This window comes from Nannobrachium achirus (assembly GCF_963921795.1).
Source record: "Nannobrachium achirus genome assembly, chromosome: 8".
Classification (NCBI taxonomy): domain Eukaryota; kingdom Metazoa; phylum Chordata; class Actinopteri; order Myctophiformes; family Myctophidae; genus Nannobrachium; species Nannobrachium achirus.
This window is the reverse complement of record NC_137817.1, coordinates 16,907,947-16,928,631: the sequence shown is the minus strand read 5'-3', so window position 1 is coordinate 16,928,631 and position 20,685 is coordinate 16,907,947. Positions and strand designations below refer to the sequence as shown.

The 20,685-nt window shown below is 43.0% G+C and overlaps 1 protein-coding gene across 1 annotated transcript; it reads right to left on the bottom strand.

The window, feature by feature from the left end:
• Positions 1 to 4,995: 4,995 nt before the first annotated feature.
• Positions 4,996 to 20,362, bottom strand: b3gat1a (beta-1,3-glucuronyltransferase 1 (glucuronosyltransferase P) a; the record flags this gene model as incomplete). The annotated part of the gene is made up of 4 exons (XM_080731206.1): positions 20,242 to 20,362; positions 16,985 to 17,502; positions 7,887 to 8,183; positions 4,996 to 5,082 (listed from the first exon to the last, which is right to left on the bottom strand). The coding sequence occupies exons 1-4, from the start codon at positions 20,351 to 20,353 to the stop codon at positions 4,996 to 4,998; spliced, it is 1,014 nt and encodes a 337-aa protein (XP_080587332.1). The 5' UTR covers positions 20,354 to 20,362.
• Positions 20,363 to 20,685: the final 323 nt, after the last annotated feature.

Here is a 20,685-nt window from a genome sequence, read left to right as displayed (position 1 = left end):
AACACGCCCCCAGTGCCCACAGGCACAGCATCCCCGGCAGGAACTCAACTTCCTATTCAACTTCCTTGGTACAAGAAAAAAAACAATTTAGAAAAATAAAATAAAATGGATGTAAAGATATACAATGTCATTGAAAGAAACGGAGCAGGTAGCTTTCAGTTGTTTGTTTATTTTTATTTTTTTCAATTCAACTTTATAATGGTCTCTCTCTGTGAGACAAAGATCCACTGTGGCAAATGAATAATCTTGAGATTTACATGCAGAAGTGAGAAATACATAAAGGCGGGTGATGAGGGTGGGTTATGAGCAAAGGCAGGAGTTGTGTAGCGTGACTTTGCCTGGCTCAGAGAATGACCAATGACCATTCACCACATTTACTACTGAATAATCTGGACTACAAAAGCTGTTGTAGCTTTGACTATGGAACGCTGCTTGAGTGCTACAGTAAATATTGCTTGGTGGTTTGGGGGGTTTGGTTGCTGCATTCAGAGAGAGTGGAACAGTGTTAGAATTTTAATATTTAATGGTATCGCAACAGCATAATTTAGTAGTTGACCGTTCAGACTATAACTCTTATCAGCCTACCTCAAGAAACAATGCAGCACAACATCCAAACACGTGAAAACAAGTTGTGTTTTGTTGATACTGCTAACCTGCTATTGGCATGTGGCTGTGGGCAAAGGGGAAACATCACTTATAATTCAGTCACACAGGACATACATTCTTGAAATAAATACATAAATAAATATATTACGGTAGATTTTTATATATGTATATAAATAAAGGGCGAGCTGAATTGAACAGATCAACGGACAATATAAGTTTGTCTAATGATCTCCATGGCACATCCTTTCACAACCCAGTCTCATGAATTCAATATGAAAACAGCCAGATTGTCATGAAATCATGTCATTGTTTGCAACAGTGTTATTCTATCCCAAGCGCAACCCGTAATAGCACAGTATTTCCAGTTGATGAACTCCAAGGCAGTAACATCTTTGTAACTTTTCACGATTCAGTGCTCTATTCCTGGTATAGGGGAATTTGAATTGAGAAACCCTGGCCACGCTTCAGAGGCTTGACAACTGAACTATCTCCAAAAAGGAAAAATCTTTTCCCTTGGTTGTGTGTGTGTGGTATTCTCTCTCTTTCAAGTGTTGCTTGCTACACTTGTGCCGGGCAATGCTAGATAAGGGCTGCTAGCGTGTATTGTAGTAGGATGATGACTTATCAAATAGAGGCGATATTGTATTGGGTGTATAATATCTTAAGTTATATAACTTTATAAGGATTGATTGCAAGCTTCTATTGTGGGAATTACTCAGCAGCGCCTCCCTCTTATCGTCGCTGTCAGGCAGAAACCTTGTATGTCCAAAACTGTTACTGGAAATGGGGGGGGAAAAAAACAACCTGTGTTCCGATGGATCCAATGCAGTCAAAAGCTCTTTTAATACTTTTCATTGGTTCAATATTAATAAAACCCACAGACGGGCTTAACCACCTTCAACCTGAGCTCCCTTTTAATTTTATTTTCATAGCAAAAATAGCAGTTCTACAAGCTTACAATACGTCAAATTGTGACGCATTGGGAGCTTGTAGATCAGCTATCTTTTTTACTTATGCGCTAAACTGTCATATGACAAAGTATAAAATAGGGCAACGACATACAGAGATGAAATATGGAGTTACAGGATTTGTGCCTAACAGCAACATTACGATACACTTTCCCCAACTCTAAACACACCAGCTACAGTAGATCAGTGGTTCTCACATTTTTTTACCATGTGACCCAAAAGAGAAATTACACATTCGCCCGGGACCCGTCCCAAACTAGTGAAAATAGCAGATCTACGAGCTCACAATGTGGCGCTTCGCGCAACGTTGAGAGCTTATAGATGTCCTTTTTATTTCTAAATATAATGTTATTTTTTAGGGAGGGTAAATGTTTTTGAAAAAATTATTTTATTTTTTGTAGGAAAAGAAAATGGGATTTGAGTCGTGACCCATACAAATTGGTCTGTGACCCACTGTTTGGGAACCAGTGCAGTAGATGATTCTAGCAACAAGAAAGTGGAAGGAGTCTCAAGTCATGCTTCATTACACGACCAGCTCGTTGAAAAGAACTGACAAAGAGCTTTTACTCCAGGAATTACTCTGCAGCGAATCATAAATTATTGTAGGCTTCATGATGTCATGTTTGTGCACGTCTCAATCAAGAGCCTTTTTAGGTGCACAGGTCGCATTCTAAACAGGGACAGTGATATTTTGAAACTTTGCCCAATATGGTAACCATTAAGAAGAAAAAAAGATATAACCCCAAAATGCAGTACAGAAAAATATTGTTCAGGGCAAGCCATCCTCATTGTAGATGGATGCCGTACCAAGATCCATGCTGCACTTTGACATAGCAGAGGGCAGGCTTATCTTCTGCATAACATATCTAGCATCCTTTATTTTATTCTTCATCAGTTAGTTTCCTAGGACGTACTCTTGTGGAAATTGAATTCACATAATACTGTCTTCAAACACTGAGCAGGCTTTGTTGAGTTAACTACTGCATAATTTGCTAAGATGATACTGAAACGCTTTTTAAATTGATTCTGTGCTTTTCACCGACCTGCTATTACACTTCAGACCACTTGAAAAGGAAGCCATGAATACAACAGTATTTGGGGTCATGCATAAATTCTAAAGGACTACAGTTCCATTTGTTCAAGTGTCCAGCATTATCAGGGTACCCAGCTCTGTTAACCAATAGCTCACAGTCTAGCTCATAGTCTTTGTCTAAACAGATCTTAGTCTTAATATGCATAATAGCATACTGTATTTGAAAGGGGACAACTGGAAACAAATAAAGAAAAGAGATGATTATCAAATATTATTATTGATTTGTTTTGATGACAAGCTTGCAGTAGCAACAGCCTTTTTAAAGGACTACAATGATACTGAACCGAAACCCTGCCAACGGCCCCTTGTTAGTCACAAGTTTGTGTACACAAACTGCTGTTCTCAATTTGACACTTTTCCACTGCTGTGTCACAGATCGCAAAAATAGAACACCTTGTGAAAGGTAACATGATTGCTTTGGGTCTAATCACTTTTTTAGAGGATCGTTGCTGCTACAGTGTGAACCTCTTGTTCTGGTGTTATGCATGTGTCATACACCGAAGTTAATTACAATGCAACAAACTGAAGTGTGATGTGCAGAAAACGGATGAACATGTACCTTGTAATGTGTCTGTGACATATTACGAAAAAAGCTCCTTCATTTATAGCCAAGACAATCTTACCGCTGATCCTCTGATTGTTCTTGTTTTAATTTAATATACATATGTTGCCACCAAAGTACATTGTCCAAGTATTTTTAAGTGCTAAATTGACTGTTGGGATTTTGATGTTTACATGTGGGCTTTAGGTCACAAGCATAAAGTTACATATCCACTGGGAAATTGCGTCTGTTATTTGCAGTGGAATGGGAGGCAGGTGCTGCACATTGCTGATTGCACTGAGAGCTCAGTGCGTTTTCAGCACTCGGAGCAGTGAGCATTCAAAACGAATAAGATTTCAACTTTATGCATAAGAGCACTTCACCTCACACAGCCTTCCCAGTAGTTGCTTTTCAAGGAGAGCCATGGCCTGGACACCTCCCAGCACATGTTTAGTGCTACTACATGTAAAAAAGAGGTGCCCATAAACACAGACAGCGATCCATCTCAGACAGCAGTTTCCTTTTCAAGGGTATGGACAGTTTGAATGATATTGTGAAATGGATAATGTCAACCTAAGCGTCAAATGTAGGCAAGAGTCAGTAGTATTTATAACTAGCAAGTAAAATGCATGTAAACACCCAAAAGAAAACTATTAAATTAAGTTAAAGCAAACATTTTTTTTTTTTTTTGTCATACAAAAAGGACATTCTTTCCCTTTTTGAATCTGTGGATGCAGGGAAACTAATCGTCCAAACTGTCCTTGTAGCCATGACGCTGTCCAGACTAATGGCGGAGGCCATGTCCACACATCCAGCACCAACACACACATTAAAACTGAGGTGGAATCAGGTTCCTGTTATTTCCACCTTCCCGCCTCGACCATGTGCAAATTCAGTCCCGCGCTTATTGGAGGGTGTTGGAGGGGCACAGATGTTTTCTTAACCAGCCGAGTCGTGCTTGTTGTGTTGAATTGGCTGGTTCTATGCATTTCATTTAGTTGTGCTGTCTCTTGTGTTGAGTACTCTGTTGTACCGTGCAGGCGCACATTAATCCACCCATGGAGTCTCCCTTTTTTGTCATCTGCTAGCAGTGGCAACATTGGACCTGATAAATATTGCCATCTTGTACTATTCTGTGCTTTAATATGATACATTTGTACAGTTTTAATCCCAACATTAAGAGTGTTTAGATGCAGTCAAGAGGATTAGATCCCCCACACATTCCAAAGGCAGTCTTTTGCTGACATCATCAAGACGTTAGCGCTGAGAGAAAGAGGGAGAGAGTGAGGAAATCTGTCTTTTTATGCCTCTCGTCCCTCTTCTCCTTCGGTCCAAACCCGTCACCTATGGGAGAGAATGGATACAGCCATCCTGAGAAATGGAGAGCAGATTTAATATGGGTTGTTTATATTTTGTGCATTTTGATTATGGTCAGTAGCTGCTGTAATTGAAATCAGACCAAAAATCAACTACACTTAATATGCAATAACATTACCATGCCTGTGCTGTTGAGACTGATCCGGTGATTCCTTTTAAAACCTTTGATCACTAATTGATTTGAGGTTATAAATCTCTTCCAATAATAGTGGGACAAGTTAAAGAAGAGTCTAGTCTTCAGAGTAGAATATAATATTAGAATTAGTAAACACAATATCTGTGCTATATCAAGGGAAAAAGTTGTAAAAATATGGACTCCTTAACATTTTATATACATATTCTCTAGTGAATTTGTATGCTCAATGAATTTTTTGTTATCCTCTGTAATTACCATTTCAGGTGGAAAACGGTCAAATCTCCACATTGGGGTCTGTGAATCCTTTCTTTCCCTCATTAACAAGGACTGGTTTCTCTGTTCTTGTGTGCCAAACAAGTATCTGGTGGGAGGGGAAAAAACAACACAAACAACACACACACACACACACACACACACACACACACACACACACACACACACACACACACACACACACATAACAAAGCAGAACCAAATTAGCGACATGCAGCATTTCTAACAAGGATTCACTCCTATGCATGTGCTCCTTTTAATCCTTGGCTGTGCCTGATGTTCTTGCCAGTGTTATATCTCCCAATTAGCTGCAAGGAAAGCACTATGATGCCATAAGGCTTGTGTGTAATTCCAAAGAGCTACTTTTAGTGTGCACTCTGCATTAGTAGAACACATAGTATATAAAGACAGCACCCCTGCACCAGCACATGAAGATGTTGCTGCCGTTCCCCTTTGCTGTATACATCAGTCCTCTTCTGTCCATAGAATAATGGCTGTCTTTTGCCGAGAACCCATTCAAAATGAGTCTATATGTATGAGCTAAGGCACGCTGCTTGTAACACTGTTATGGCTCTTTACAAGTCTGACTGCAATATACTTCTTTTTGGCTGTATAATGCAGGGTCCAATCGACAACTTGGAGTGGGATGATTTGGCCCCGGACAGCGAAAAAAAATGAATAAGCAATGGAAGGGTGTGCGAGGGGAATGGGATGATGGGTTGGTGGAGTAGTGGAGCCCGGGGGAGGGGAGGCTGCTGCTGGTGGTGGCGGGGCATTAAAGAGTACCAAGCTCATTTCCCCTCCTCTTCTCCCTGTTGGAACACACTGATTCCCTTTCATCTCACCCCGGTGATGAATAATGCATGGGGCTGAGTTTGAGATACGCCAGGAGCCCACTCCCACTTTGCTCAGGTGTAGGGGAGGGTTAATCATTGCACTCACATCCGAGGAAGGTTGTTTATAAGGAGGAGAACTGGTCATGCGCGACTCTCCTCGCCCTCCGCCCGTCTCTATTGTCTGTCCCTAGCCTCAACTCTGAACAGCATGACGTAACGTTTCCCTTCTCCTAACCACCAATTCCCCTCTTCGAAAGCCTTTCTTGTGACCCCTCCGAACGGCACAGATGTACAGGAGAAAACACTGGCTGAAGGCGTCTCATTCTCTGCAAGTGTGGGTGTCTCTGTATACTGTGTGTGTGAGTGGGTGGGTGGTGTGGATTCATTGTAGTTAGTTAACACCTTTGTCCGAGTCTGCCCAGAGACAGGTTTTAGTGGAGCTGTCCAGAAAGGCTGCAGGCAGGGGGCAGGCTGGAGGTGGCATGGGCATGGAGGGCACACTACTGATGCCAGGGGCGTCACAAGGGGGGGGGGGGGGGGGTGGAAAGTGGGCCCAAGGTTTGAGGGGGCTGGGGCCTTAATTATTTTATACTTTAGCTATTGAACAATAGCAGATATACAAGCTCACAGCGGGGGTCCTTCACATGAAAATGTTTGAGCACCATTGACACTGATGCTACCTACGCCGAGCGCCATGTACTGTATGTGTGTGTGTGCCTCTCTCTCTGTCTGTGCGTGTGTGTGTGTGTGTGTGTGTGTGTGTGTGTGTGCGTGTGCGTGTGCGTGTGTGGAGGTATAATGTAAAACTTGTGTTTCAAGCAGCCTTGATTGATTTTCAGAAGTATAAATTATTGACATACTTTCCTGAGAGACTCCTTCTCATTCTGCTCTGCGGCATTTCTCAAGTAATTGGTGCTTATGTCAACATGTGTATCTACTACAGTACTACTGTGTCCTGTTCCTGCTCTCTCCTCATACACTGTGAACAAAGTCTGCACTTCTGTGTAAGAACAAGTGAAAGCTTAGATTATGGGTTACGTTTCAGTCCGTCCTTTCAAAAGTGAACGTTTTAGAGGGAAGATGTGCATTTTGCAGTCTTTTGGATGATCTTTCTATTGGCCATGGGGGCAGCCGCCTACGAAAGCAGTGCACCAGGCTGTTAAGCAATACTTACAAAGAAATGTAGGATGGCCACAGATTACAGTTTACAAGCCTAAACGGAACATTAAGTGTGATACTTAATGTGCTGGTCGTAAATTGTCATTGCTGTTGTAAATGTGAATGAACAAAGTTGTTTTATGACGCAGACTAGCCAGTACTGTATGGATACTGATAACATCATACCGATGGTGGATATCAGTTTTTTTTTTTTTTTACTTTTTAAAAACTGCATTAAAGAGCTTAGCCATTATTGTTTATGCATCATTAACTCATCTCAGCATTACTTTGTTTGGTCATCAACTTGATGCTGAAGAACCACATTTTTAATATGTATGTGAAATTGCAAGGGCTTTTGTTTTTTTATGAATACATTTGTGCTTGTTGTAACTAATAAAAGGAGTCGAGTAGAACTGGATCTGTGTGCCATTAGGTTTATCTACTCATGCAAAGTTATGCCATGCAATGTGGACATGGCAAAAAAATTAAAACATTGTTGCTGTTGGGTTGAAAAAAAAAACCTGAAAAATTGTGAAAATTTACAATCTCACATGTCATATGGTGACACATTGTGAGCTTGTAGATCTGCTATTTGCACTCCATTTGTGCGACAGGTCTAAGTAGGGCATTCATTTGATTATTCTGTCCGACAGCAACGATATGTCTACTCGGCACTCTTCGTTGGCTGGTGGGTGGCATGGTGTCCTGTAATAGAAAGGTTGACGGTCCAATCCCCATGACAGCCACGTGTAATCCTGCCGAGCCCTTAAGCAAAATACTGCACGTCTACCTCCTTAGCCATTGCAAATTACTACCGATAAGCGTGTCGACTAAGTGCATAAAATGCAAATGTAAGTCTCTAACAAATGGAGTGTGAAGAGAAAAGAATTAGAATTACCTTAGTGCAATTGGCCGCTTTTGGCTCCAGGTCATTGAGCGTGACCAGCTCTCGGAGCAGGCTGCTCTCCTGGTAGCCGCCCTTGACCCCCCGCAGCTTAAAGTAGGCCTGAGGCTTAAACAAGATGAGCCGCAGGTTGATGGCGAAGCCTGCCATGTCGATGGCAAAAGGCCGATGGGGATCGAACACGGTTTTCCAGCCGTAAACCTTTCCTGCCGCATTGACCTTGGGCGACTCATAGCGCAAACCACCCACGAAAGCCACAGGCCACACAGAGACCTTCCGAGTTGTTCTCATCTAGGGAGGAGGAGAGTGGAAAGGGGGAGAGGAAATAAGGTGACATCAGAGAAAAGGAGAGGAAGGACAAGCAGACATTGTGAGCACAGTGAGCATTACTTAATCTGTACAGTACAAATCTGTAAAATGACTGTAAGCCAGGAGTGTACTGTACATCAAATGTCAGTAACAGAAGTTCCTACCATGGCCCATTCTGAAAGATGGCAAATGAGTTAGTAAGAGAGGTTGTGCTTCTAGGGTGGCGTTCTCAGTGGAGCGCTAAACCCAAAATCCAATAAACCAGAAAAAAGGTAGCACATCTCAAAGTTCAAATCAAAGAGGTCAAAATACTCCTATTTCCTCGTATTCATTTGGCTCACCACGCCCACGCACGCACGCACGCACACACACACACACACACACACACACAAAAACACAAACCTTGCACGTTTTGGCAAAGAGCTTTCCTCAGAGCATTGCTTGAGTTGAGTCTGCTGTAAACTCTTTGCCGAAACCTGTAAGCATCATTTTTTTGTGATGTGAGCCAAATACATTTGTGGAATTGGTGAGTATTCTGTCCTCTGTGATTTGAGATGTGCTACCCTTTTCATATCTTAAGGCATATTCTACATGGTTGTGGGCAGGCTATGCCAATGTCTGTTGGATTGGGCATGTACAGTACATCTGTAAAAACAAAAAAACAACTTTGAACCAAGAACCTTTGTACTGACACATTACAGATTTATCCTCTGTGCCACAAAACTGACAACTACTATAACAACAAAATCTTTAGCCACTTAAACAGTCTATTCTCCAGTAAAACCGACCTGGGTTACAACTGTACTTGGACCTATTTTCCGGCTACAGTACAACAACGTTTTTTTTGTTGAACGTTACCCCCAGATTGAATATGTCAGAACTTCATGCTTTTTCTAAGGGATTGTAAGATTTGATGTGTTGCTGTCTGTTGTTACGATGGCAACACCACTCACCTCCATGAGCACATGAGAGATCTAAATCTTTTCACTTCCACTTTCCTTTCAGTGAAAGAGTATAACACTGTTCTAAAAGGTACTTTTAAGCTAAGAACCATCCAAATCCTGGACCAGTGACATAAGCAGATGTCACACAACCAATACAGGCCTGTATTGGTTGTTTTTCCACAACAGTTTTTTAGGGCCAAAAGGATAACTAGCCACCTAACTTTATTATGATGATTTACTGTACAATGATGGCAAAGAAAAGGTCAATTTTGAACCTGTGCATTCCAAGTCTTTATCATAACAATACAATTGAGATACCTGAGTATGAGACAGTGTTTACATACTGTAAATCGTAACCACCTAAATAAAATGGACAAATTAAATCATTATAAAAAGTATTTGCTGTGTAATAAGCGGGATAATTGACGTCAATTGCATAAAACATGGCTGAGTGACTTCCTCCAAGCCCTTGGGTTTCTTTTTTAACCACTTATTCATTTATACGTTTTTATACATTTATACTCAAAAATAGCTGATCTACAAGCTCACATCGCGTCACTTCGTGCTGCACTGTAAGCTTGTACATCTGCTATTTTTGAAGACTTTTGGAAAATGTTTGGAAACTTTTCCCCATCCCTGGCACAAAACATTTACAGATGGGGCGCTGCGGCCAAATACATATCAATTTGGGGGTCCTTTCCATTTGAGAACTACTGATCTAAGTAACTGGTTCTCAATGTGAGGTCTGGGGACCCCCAGGGGTCCTTAAGGAGGTCCCAGCTAAATGTTTGATAGGAAACATCCTCGTGACCCTCATGGGTCTGTAACTCGGAGACTGTACAAACGGAACCAAATGGACCCTTACTGGTTGTAGTGTAGTAGTACAGATTGGGGTCTCAGAGATGAAAGGAATTCATATCAAATGTGGGTCCGTGGTCTATAATGCATTCAAACTGTAGGTTCTTGAAGTTAAAAAGGCTGAGAATAACGGATCCAAGTCCCCTACCCGCCCATCCTTTAATCTCGCATCATCAAAAGATCCTCTTGCAGCCCTTTTTTTGTGTGCCTCTCTGTAGTCAATTCTGTTCTGCAGCATTGGCGGCAAGAGCTGCACGATAACAAAAGGGATGTTTTTGTATGTACTGTAATGAGGAAAGGATGACATTCAAAATACAGCAGAGTCATTATCATCAAACTATGACACACAAATAAGGACAGTGGTGTCTCTGTAGCAAAGCACGTTGTGAGCTTGTAGATCTGCTATTCACGACTTAGTATTGTGTGTGTGTGTGTGTGTGTGTGTGTGTGTGTGTGTGTGTGTGTGTGTGTGTGTGTGTGTGTGTGTGTGTGTGTGTTTTTGATTGAAGAATTTATTAGAAGTTTGCAATAGAAAAAAGTACAGTTTCATGACAGTACAAATCACTGGTACAAGGTCTACTAAAAGGAGATCCTAGAAAGCCGAGGCTTATTTCCACAGGAACCACACTTTAAGTATCTCATATAACATTGAAAGACAGACGGATAGAACATAGTACTTTATCTAGGATAATATCAGTTTCAAAAGCATAACATCAAATACAAAGGCAGAAAGAAAAAGAAAGAAAAAAAAGGGGGGGGGGGCATGGGGGCTTAGTCTATTTACTAAGTGTGTGTGTGTGTGTGTGTGTGTGTGTGTGTGTGTGTGTGTGTGTGTGTGTGTGTGTGTGCGTGCGTGTGCGTGTGCGTGCATGCATGAATGAGATTTCTGCATGTTTACTGTAGGCCTACTGTATGCTAGACGCTGTCTTTTTATATTTCTTCATTTGAATGTGTACCTCCAGTCAACCTACCGGTATATTAGGTTGACTGGGGGTACTGATAAGCTGTTGTGCGGTCAGTGCAGGGGATTAGAGTGCACAAGAGTCTGAAGTGCATTGGAGCAAGACTGGGGGTTCAGAACAGAAACCCGTTTTCACTTTAGTGAAAGCAATGGCGCCCAGAAACCCAGATAAGATTTGCCAGGATAGTTCCATTTAACGAGCTGTGGGTGTTAAGGGTGTAAGGAGAGATAGAGAGAGCGAGCAAGAGGTAGGGGTGTGTGTGTGTGTGCGTGCGTGCGTGCATGCGCGCCCATGCAGGGTATGTGATGTTTTGTGCGTTTGTGAGACCAGCAGGTCTGGTACTGCTGCTTAAAGTATTGACCATTATGTTCTTGCTTTTTTCCAGCAGTAATATATGTCTCAGCCCTCTCCTCCTCCTGTCTCCTAGCCTGCGTCCATATAAACCATACTGATCCCAGGACAGTCAACTGTCCATGTTGCATCTGTGTCTAGTGCCTGCTTTCTCGTAGACGTGGCTGTACTGAATAAATCTGCCAGCGTTGTCAGGAGACTTGTCACTTCCCTATCTAGAGTAAAAATGTTAGAGTGAGTGTTCTGGCTGTTGACTCTTGTGGGAATATTGGGACGAGCTAAAAAATAAAAACCCTTGTCTTCCTCTGACTGCCTAGCAATTGAAACTATAATACCACTTGGGAGGATATACACGTATGGCTATGCTTGTGCTGAGTTTTCCTATTTGTGTGCATGCATGTGCTGCGCTTGCATGAGTATGTGTTTAATGTACTGTATGTCTTTGCATGTAAGTGTGTGTGTGTCTGTGTCTCTGTCTCCGTGCATGTGTGTTTATGTATACAGGTGTTCGATACACTGTGTGTGTCGGACACGCGCGCGCGCTGTGTTTTGCTTGCTCCATTTAGTGGAGCACAGGCACATGGGTCTACAGAGACGAGGCGCCAGCAGTTCTGAAGTCAGCCAGGAGGAACAAAGGGAACAAATCCTAAACTCTAAAAAGGGAAGGAAGGCACACATCCAGGTGCATTAATCAATGTACGGCACCTGAAAGAGGGGAGACTGGTAATGTTCACAATGTCAGCGATGGAGACAGGGTTGTATACTGAACTGAACCGTCCCTACACAGTACCACTATTTGGATCCTTGACCAGTGAAGTCTAGTGAAGATATTTCTATTGTATGGGTATTCCCAGATATGGGTTTAATATTGATGGGCATAAAAGGGTGTGGTTGGCATCTGGGAATCAGATGTAGAGGTCAGCTCCATGTATGGATATCCAGGGTTTGATGAGGTCAGTGTCGTGATCTTCATATATGGATATCTAGGTGATGATATTCAGCAGTCTTGATTTGCAAATTAATTCTGTTTTGGCCATATGGAGCGTCCATATTTGGGCCTATATGGGCTTAATATTGATGACATCAGGGATCTCCATATACAGTATGATTACCAGAACAGGCTGTATTGGTCATTGAGTCAACAATGTGATGTCACAACAGGTCAGCTATAGACATCGAGGCGTTACCTACTCACTGACTGACTGACTCACTCACTCACTGACGGACAGGATCTGCTGGGTTTCATAGTAAACTGCTACCTACGATCGCAATAATGCAACATGAGGCATTGGAACAACATACTGTAGCACCTGCATTACAATATAAATATATATATATATATATATATATATGCACCGTGGCATATACTGTATGTAGTATATAGTGGGGTATGCAGATGGCAGGGGAAATGGATAAGGTGTGCAGTAAATAAGCTTTGTGGCTTGGAGAGGCGACATAAGCATTTCTTATGAAACCTTAATAATTCATGCTGACCTTTACTGGGATGTAGTTGAACTGTGCAATGCCTGCATATTTCATGAACTATTTTAATTTTCACAATTTGCCGTGGAGTCGGTGACCGTGCCCCTTCACAGCGACACAGCTCCCCATGGACAAGAATTTGACCTAAAAAGAGCCTTTAAAGAGTACACATCCTCCTCCCCGTTGAAATTAAGCATAAATTGCATTTGGTCACACTGAAAGCATTTAGCTTGCCTGCTTAGTTCAGAGAATTGGTAATGGAACCAAAAGATCAGCTTGTGAAATGTCATATATAGTAAAGCCCTTTGCACACAGGCGCGTTTATCCGCACGGATAAAACCGACAATTTCATTTTTGAGCGGTGGTCACAACGCTCCTATACGTGGCCGTGTGTGTGGGTCTGTCTGTTTGTCTGTTTGTCTGTCTGTCTGTCTGTCTGTCTGTCTCCGGGTATGTAGCCTGCAGTAACCTTTTCTGGCCACACATGTTAAGGGAGGGGCGCTGTTGTTCAGGATAGGCCAGGCATAGGCCAGGCACACTCACACACAAACACACACATGGGGCACACACACACACACACACACACACACACACACACACACACACACACACACACAGGGGGCACACACACACACACACACACACACACACACACACACACACACACACACACACACACACACCACCGCTCAGTTTACACGAGTGTGATTTTTTTTAAAGAAAACAACGATTCTTTACGACCTCATGCACACCGGATCCGAATTAGCCGTGCGACGAGTGGCTGCGGCCGTGCGTTTTTTTCTCGATCGAACCCAGTTCGATTCGTGCGTCTTGTCGCATGCGGTAAAACAACTCATCACTCCTTTTATGACTCCTTTTGGGATCCGCAGCGCCGATTCCGCACAGCATTGCACACCAAATTCAATGCGCTTTATTCATGCAGCAAACGAAAAAAACGCAACTGTCCTGTGTGCAAAGGGCTTTAGACGTATTCTTTTAATTTACTTGTGCAGTGCTGTAGCCTAATGTGGAACAGTGCAATCGACACTTCATGCGGTTTACTCGTATTGATTCTATTGGCACATGTGTGTCAGATCTCAACTTTTATCACAGAGCAAGGCACATTGCTGATTCACCCCTTGTCTCCTTACTTGAGGGGCAGGGACTTAACACCGGTTCCCAGGTTGATAACAGACAGCTGAATGTTTGCTGTGAGTATCTACTGTCACCAGATGCTCTTATCGAGAGCTACTTTCAAAGTGCAAGATCGAAGTAAGCTGCGTGAACCCTAGTCAACCAACAGCAGTCAAGAAAATGTGTTGCCAAGAAAACAAGTAAAGTGCCACCTGCAACTAGGATAGCAGGCACTGCCGACATCAAACCTAGCATCTGTCTTCTTCCACTCTCACTCCCTCTCTCATCTCCTTTCTCTCCCATTAATTTCGTCTTACTGTTCTTAAAGTTATTGTTTCAACATTTGTATTCTTTATTTATTTGGAGAGTGTAGAGAGACGGTGTAACGGCCCAAAAATAGCCCTGCCGAAGCTATATCCATGGTTAAAGTGGGCTAGCCTGTTTTATGACCCAGGGTATGAAACAGGCTAGGTCAGACTATACCCCCATTGATTTTGACATCAGAATTATTTTAGTAATGCATGATTAAGTACCTCTCTAGTCCAGATTATACCCTCCTTGTGTCATAAACAAAGGGTTATAATCTGGGCTAGAGGGGTATATTCTGGACTTTTATACAACTGCTAGCCCACTTAAACCCTGGGTATAGTTTGGCCGGGTGGGGTATATTTTGGGCTGTTACAACGGGAAACCAAGAGCAGAGAGAGGAACATACAGTACGAGACGGAGTCGGATTCAAGCTGGGGTCCTCACCGCTCACAAGGAGAGCATGATCTGTGCACTAACTAGCAGAGCCACCAGGCATCCTCCTTCCATCCATTTTATGTTTCTCTCCCTCCGTAACATTCTCTCATCTCTCACCTTCTCGTTTTCCCTGGCTCTATGCTCTCCTCTGCATCTTTGCTTCTCCTCCCTCCCTCCCTCTCTCTGTCTGCATTGGCCCCCCTAAGGGCTGTTACTCGAGCACATAAATAGTCTTGTTGGAGGTGATGGAAGAGTGCAGCTAGGGCAGAGAGTGAGATAGACGGAGCACTCGCGCTGATTCCCAGAGAAAGGTAATGACAGATGCCGTCAATATCCAGCACTCCATTTACCACCGCCTCTCCTGTCCGCACTACTAACAAGGCCCGAGCCTAATACCCTAGAGAACCTTGACCACGTCTGCTCAGGTAATTCAACTGATGTCAAGACGGATGGGCCCACGATGTACTCATTACTTAGCCCCTGCACGTCTCTCCGGTAGTTCAGTGTACCGCTGACTATGCTTGTTAAAGGCAGGGAAAGTGGTTCAAAATTCTTTGAACAATTTTATGTGTGGTGATGTACCATAATTTAACTACTTAAACCCTTTTATACACTATTTACCTATTCTCTTTTTAAGCCTGCATTTTTCTTTTCTTTTTTTCAGGCAAATGTTTGCCTATTTTGAAATGCCCAGAATTGGGATGCTAGGGTTCATTTGGTTAAAGAAAAACACATGACGTGAGGTCTTTGCACACTGCTGCGTTTTTCGTTGCGAAATGCGTTTTTCAGGGCAAGGAGAGAGCAAGGGACCGAGTGGTGCGTGAAACGGGCGGCAGTGTGCATATGTGACTGACATAACGTGAGGTTGATTTTATTTTATTTTTTTGCGCGCTCCGAAATTCACTCCGATATTCGGCCCGAAAAACGCAGCAGTGTGCAACCAGCTTAAGGCTCTAGAACAGTGGTGAGGTCCAGGGGCCCTCAGTCAGGGTTCCTTGAGGGATCCAAATGGACCCTTTACAGGTTTGTAACTCTGAGTTTAAGGACGCTTACGTCTTACCTCAGGTACTTATTACTTTGTGTACCGTATAGATGTTGATTTCTGAGCGATGCCTCAGCGCTCCAATGCTTAACTGAGTGTGTAGGTATGTATATGTGTATATTATAGGCCGTATGAGTAGCAACAACTGCAATACCGCTGGGTGACCAAGTGGCGCTGTTGAGCAGCCTTGACATTAATGAACAACAGAATAATTCATATAGTTTAACAATGCTCAATGGCCCCGCTCAATTCACACTGGGTGTGATTTTTTTTAATTTTTCTCTCTTCCCTTTGCCCCCTGCCTCTCCTCGTATTCTTCCCCTTCTCTTTTTATGGAAATAGCCAAAAATACGTTTGAACAACAACAACCACTGCGTTATACCTGTAAACCTGAGGTAACGATGTTGATTCAGAGTGTACAGTTGTAACCAAATGGACACTCAGAGGTCCATTTTGTTTCCACACTTTCAGAGTTATGGAGGTCCTTGAAATGAAAAAGAACCACTGCTCTAGAAGTTTAAATAGTTTTCAGCAATTGTTGAAAAATGAATATGCATTAGCTAATAGCTACTGCCGAGTATCGTCCACAGAATTACTCAGCAACATGCATTATGTTCTGCCTCTTATCAACAGCACAACGTTAATGCTCCCCAACAATGCTGTTTGATGAGGTCCTGTGTAGCTGGTGCAGCTGAAGTGTTGTTTACTAAATGGGAACAGTGCTGACAGCTTGTCGCATATGATGAATATCTGTGTCTGTGTGTGTGCGCGTGTGTGCGTGAGCATTAATTACAAAAGCACATTATGTTATCTTCTCTAACAATGTCCACTTTAAATCCAATGCACTCAATGTGAATTTAAAACCATATAGATGTATTTTATTGAAATATTTCTTATTTATTTTATACCATATTATGATATAAAATAAATGTATAAAAACAATACACAGACCTGCACTGGCCATTGGGCATGAGGGGACTCTGGAACTATACTGTACACAGTGGGCCTGAAATAAGTGATATACTGATTGGGAATAAGTATTATGAAGATGAAGTGCTCCTTTCAAGATGTTCCTGGCATGCCACCACACATCTCTATGCACTGCTACCACTAGCCTCCTCAAATGACTCCAGGCTGTTGGTGCTGTGTTAGTGTCTATAAAATAACCATAAGACGACCCTGAAAAGGCAGTAAGATGTCAAGCTTGGTATCATGAGGGCATTTCCTCAGTAACAAGGCTGACTTGCTGTGTTGGACCACACTAACCTCCTCAAACAGCTCCAGGCTGTAGGTGTTGTCGTCGTCCGCAAAGTACACTATGCCCGCCTGGCTGCTGTTGGCATTGAAGGTCTCCCTCAGCCAGCGCAGCGCCAGGTTCCTCTGCATGGTCCCCCGGGGGATCCGAGGGTCCCGCGTGTCGCCCCGCAGCTTGTAGTTCCTGGGCGTCTCCACGTTGAGGTGCGTGTAGTTGAGCCCCGTGTCGTGGAGGAGGCGCGTGACCAGCGGCGTCCGCCTCTGCGAGTCCTCCACGAGGATCCAGTGCAGGTTGGGCACGTGGAGGAAGGTGTTGGCCAGTCGCGTCAGCTCGGCCTTCTGCACCGGGCGGCTGTAGGTCGGGGTGATGATGTGGATGGTGGGCAGCACGTCGGACCAGGGCGGCGGCCGAGTGTACACGTACTCCGTCCTCACCACTTCCACAATGTCCTTGTCTGAGGAGGAAGAGCAGTACTCCTTGGAGTCCTGCGTCAGGCCGCCCGCCTCCTTCTTGCCATCGCCGCCGTCATCTGTGAGAACACATGCACAGCGTGCGTTAACTCACCCCTGGGCCTGCCCCACTGTATTGTTTTTCCTCAGGTGACTCAAACCCAATGGGGGTGTAAAGTGTACCTGAGAGCCGGTGTCGGTGGACTGCAAGCCTCTCTGGTATGATAAAGAGCTCTTTTACTAGGTGGTGACAGGCTGCAAAAAGCGAAAGCAGGCACTGTGAGAGGACACAACACAGCTAGCTGGATGGACAGAGACATGGGGCAAAGGGTTGGGGGTGGTGTGATGATGCATGTTAGGGCTGCATGATATTGGGAAAACATGCGATATGCGATGACGATATGACTCGCGGTAAGTAAACCAATACTGAAGTAATACAGCCTTATATTTGCTGCTAACATAGAAACAACACCATAACAGTGGTCAAAGAAAAAAAAATGATTAGTGGGCTGCAATTACTTTTCCCCAAGGGCCGAATTATGTCTATGGTACCAAGCCGAGGGCCACAACATTGTGGGGGGGCGACGGCAACGTTCCCACTACTCCAGCGACAGTTCAGATATACTAGTGTTGTTGCTGCTCTTATACCACCATTATTATAATGGTCGAATTTCTTAGCTTTTTCTTTTTGTTACAAGATTTCTTTATACATAAAACTCCTTTAATTCCTCTTTAAGGTAATGAAAATGACAAGAAAGACGGTGAAGTGATATGGAGGAGAAAGTGGAGTGGTGAGTCACAGTAAATCTCTGAGGCAAACTGAGATTATTAACATGCAGGTTTGGGCATTGTTTTGTAAAGTAAAGCACAAATAACTTTTGTTAACTTTAGGTTGGAGAGTTAACTATAGCTAATCAGGTGCAAATGGTGGTGGCATACAGCACGCTTATACCCCAATAGTAAATTGTATGAATCAGTGGCCCCAATAGGCCGCTATGATGGATAGAATAATTATAGAATCATTAAGGTTGCTAATTTCTCCCCTCATTGTGCCACTGCCTAATGGCAATCTTTATCACTGCTCTGCTTGAGCGCCATTCGCACCTCAAACATAAAGACGATTTTTCTGTGCCACAGATTGACACAATCTGCTGATGGCCAGATGTTAGACATAAGCTGCCAGCTACAAACACTGCCAAAACCGTCAGCTCCTCATTTTAAGAGGAGCTAAAAAACAAATACTTTTTTAATAGCAGATGGAGGCGGACTACCTGAGGAAAATTCAAGACAGTAGGTGCCAAAACATTAGCCCGTCAGAAAGAAAGTAGACAATTGTGACATGCTAATCTGTGATTAACAATTTACTGTACTTCACACTATTTTAATAGCTGAGATAAACGCCACCAATAAGCAGGTTTAAAAAAAAAATAAGAAGTGGGCTGCCAGTGGGTTCATTTGTGTAAGCCCAGTTTTTGTTTGTTATTCCACTTACATTCCACTTCAAAGGTAATATAGGAGGAAAACAGTCCTATTGATTTACTGTCTCTCCAATTTAGGTTTGTACACGGTGCAGCTTACTGACAATTCACACTAATTTGCAGTCTCTTGTTGTGGTGAATGGTGTGTGTGTGTGCGCGCGCGCGCACGTGGGTGGGCGTGCGTGTGAGAAAGAGTGGAGAGAGGTCATTTAAGGGAGCTATGAAATTGATTTGCATTCCCTTTCGAGTAACCTAGGTGGTATGTAATTAAGATCGTGAAATGGACAAGAGATGAGTGAAATGCTCTACTGATGCATGTGTAGCCCCCATAGTTAGTACAGCCATGTACCAGCCCACAACAGCCCTGCCAATCGGGCTCAGCCCTATTGGCACGACAGTTTGAGCGTTGGTCTGGCGAGTGGGAGCCCCGGGTTCAATCCCCGCTTCCGCGCATCACTACACATGCCATAACTCTGCTTTGTCTGATTAAGCTTCACTCAAAGCACACGCTCAGAATAGATGGTCCACAGTGTAATAATGGTTCGGGTGTGGACAACGCAGTGCAATGCTAATGAGCAACATAGACAAGAGTGTAAAGGCCAAGCGTTCATAGTAGACCAATCTCGTGGGCAGAGATATATAGAACAAAAGACAATGGAATGTTATAAAGATGTTACATGTGACATACACAATATGTATTATATCGTTTATATTTCACAGGTTTAATTATTACAACACACTTGAACACATGAACATAAAGGTAGTTCAATCAGTTATATATGCAGAATTAATTCCCCCCATGTGTAAAATTAATTAAAAAAAATCATTACCCTGTTAATTGAATATTTATGAGATAGGGTTGTATCCTTATACTGCATTCAGACAGTCCATACTGAAGCTGTTTTATTAACTGAGCAAGTGTTATTGAGTTCTGATGGGGGTGATGGTCTTTGTGACTAAGGGCCTCTAAACGAACAGCCTTTTGTATAAATCTGAAGTGGCGTGTGAGGTTTCAAGGGCCCACTTCATGCATGATACATTGGCAGTCATTGAAGAAGCCCCATTTCATTATTCTGCATAATGTAATAATAGTAGACATGTAGACTGTAGACATGTTGTTCATTTTGTTGTTATAATGAATAGAAAAATATAATCTCTCAAAGATTTAGCTATATATATATATATATATATATATATATATATATATAATATATTTAAAAATCAGGTTTTAGGGGAAAATTTAAGTCCAGCAGCAACATGCATGCAATTAAAAGTGCTACTGCTACAGTGGCTCCTTCCGTAAAGCCAACACATTTTGTATAGAGGGTGGCAAATGCTTACCCTTGCGGATGGCGAGGAGGGGAGCAATAGCACTTTGGTGCCAAACGGTGATGAGCAGCGTCCAGGGTAGCACAATCAACACGATGGCAAGAATGTCTCTTCTCTTCGGCATCTCCAGGATTGGTTGTGTGGCTCGGCATTACCTGTTGGTAAAGAGGTGAAGGCTGAAATCATGATGATCTACCCATTATGTTGCATTAGTTTTTTGTTTTTGTTTTCAGCCGTCCAGTGGTTTGCGAGATTAGCTCTGGACTCATTTCTCAAGACAGATTATTTTCTTATTTTTTTTCCAATGAGTTCCAAAATTGGCTCTGGACAAACACACAGACAGGCGGCCAGATTTACACAAACACACACAGACCGACATGATGGTCTAGCGATCCAGGTGCATACCACATAGGCTCTGATGCCTAACAGCGTGTCGCGGGTTCGAATCCCGATCCC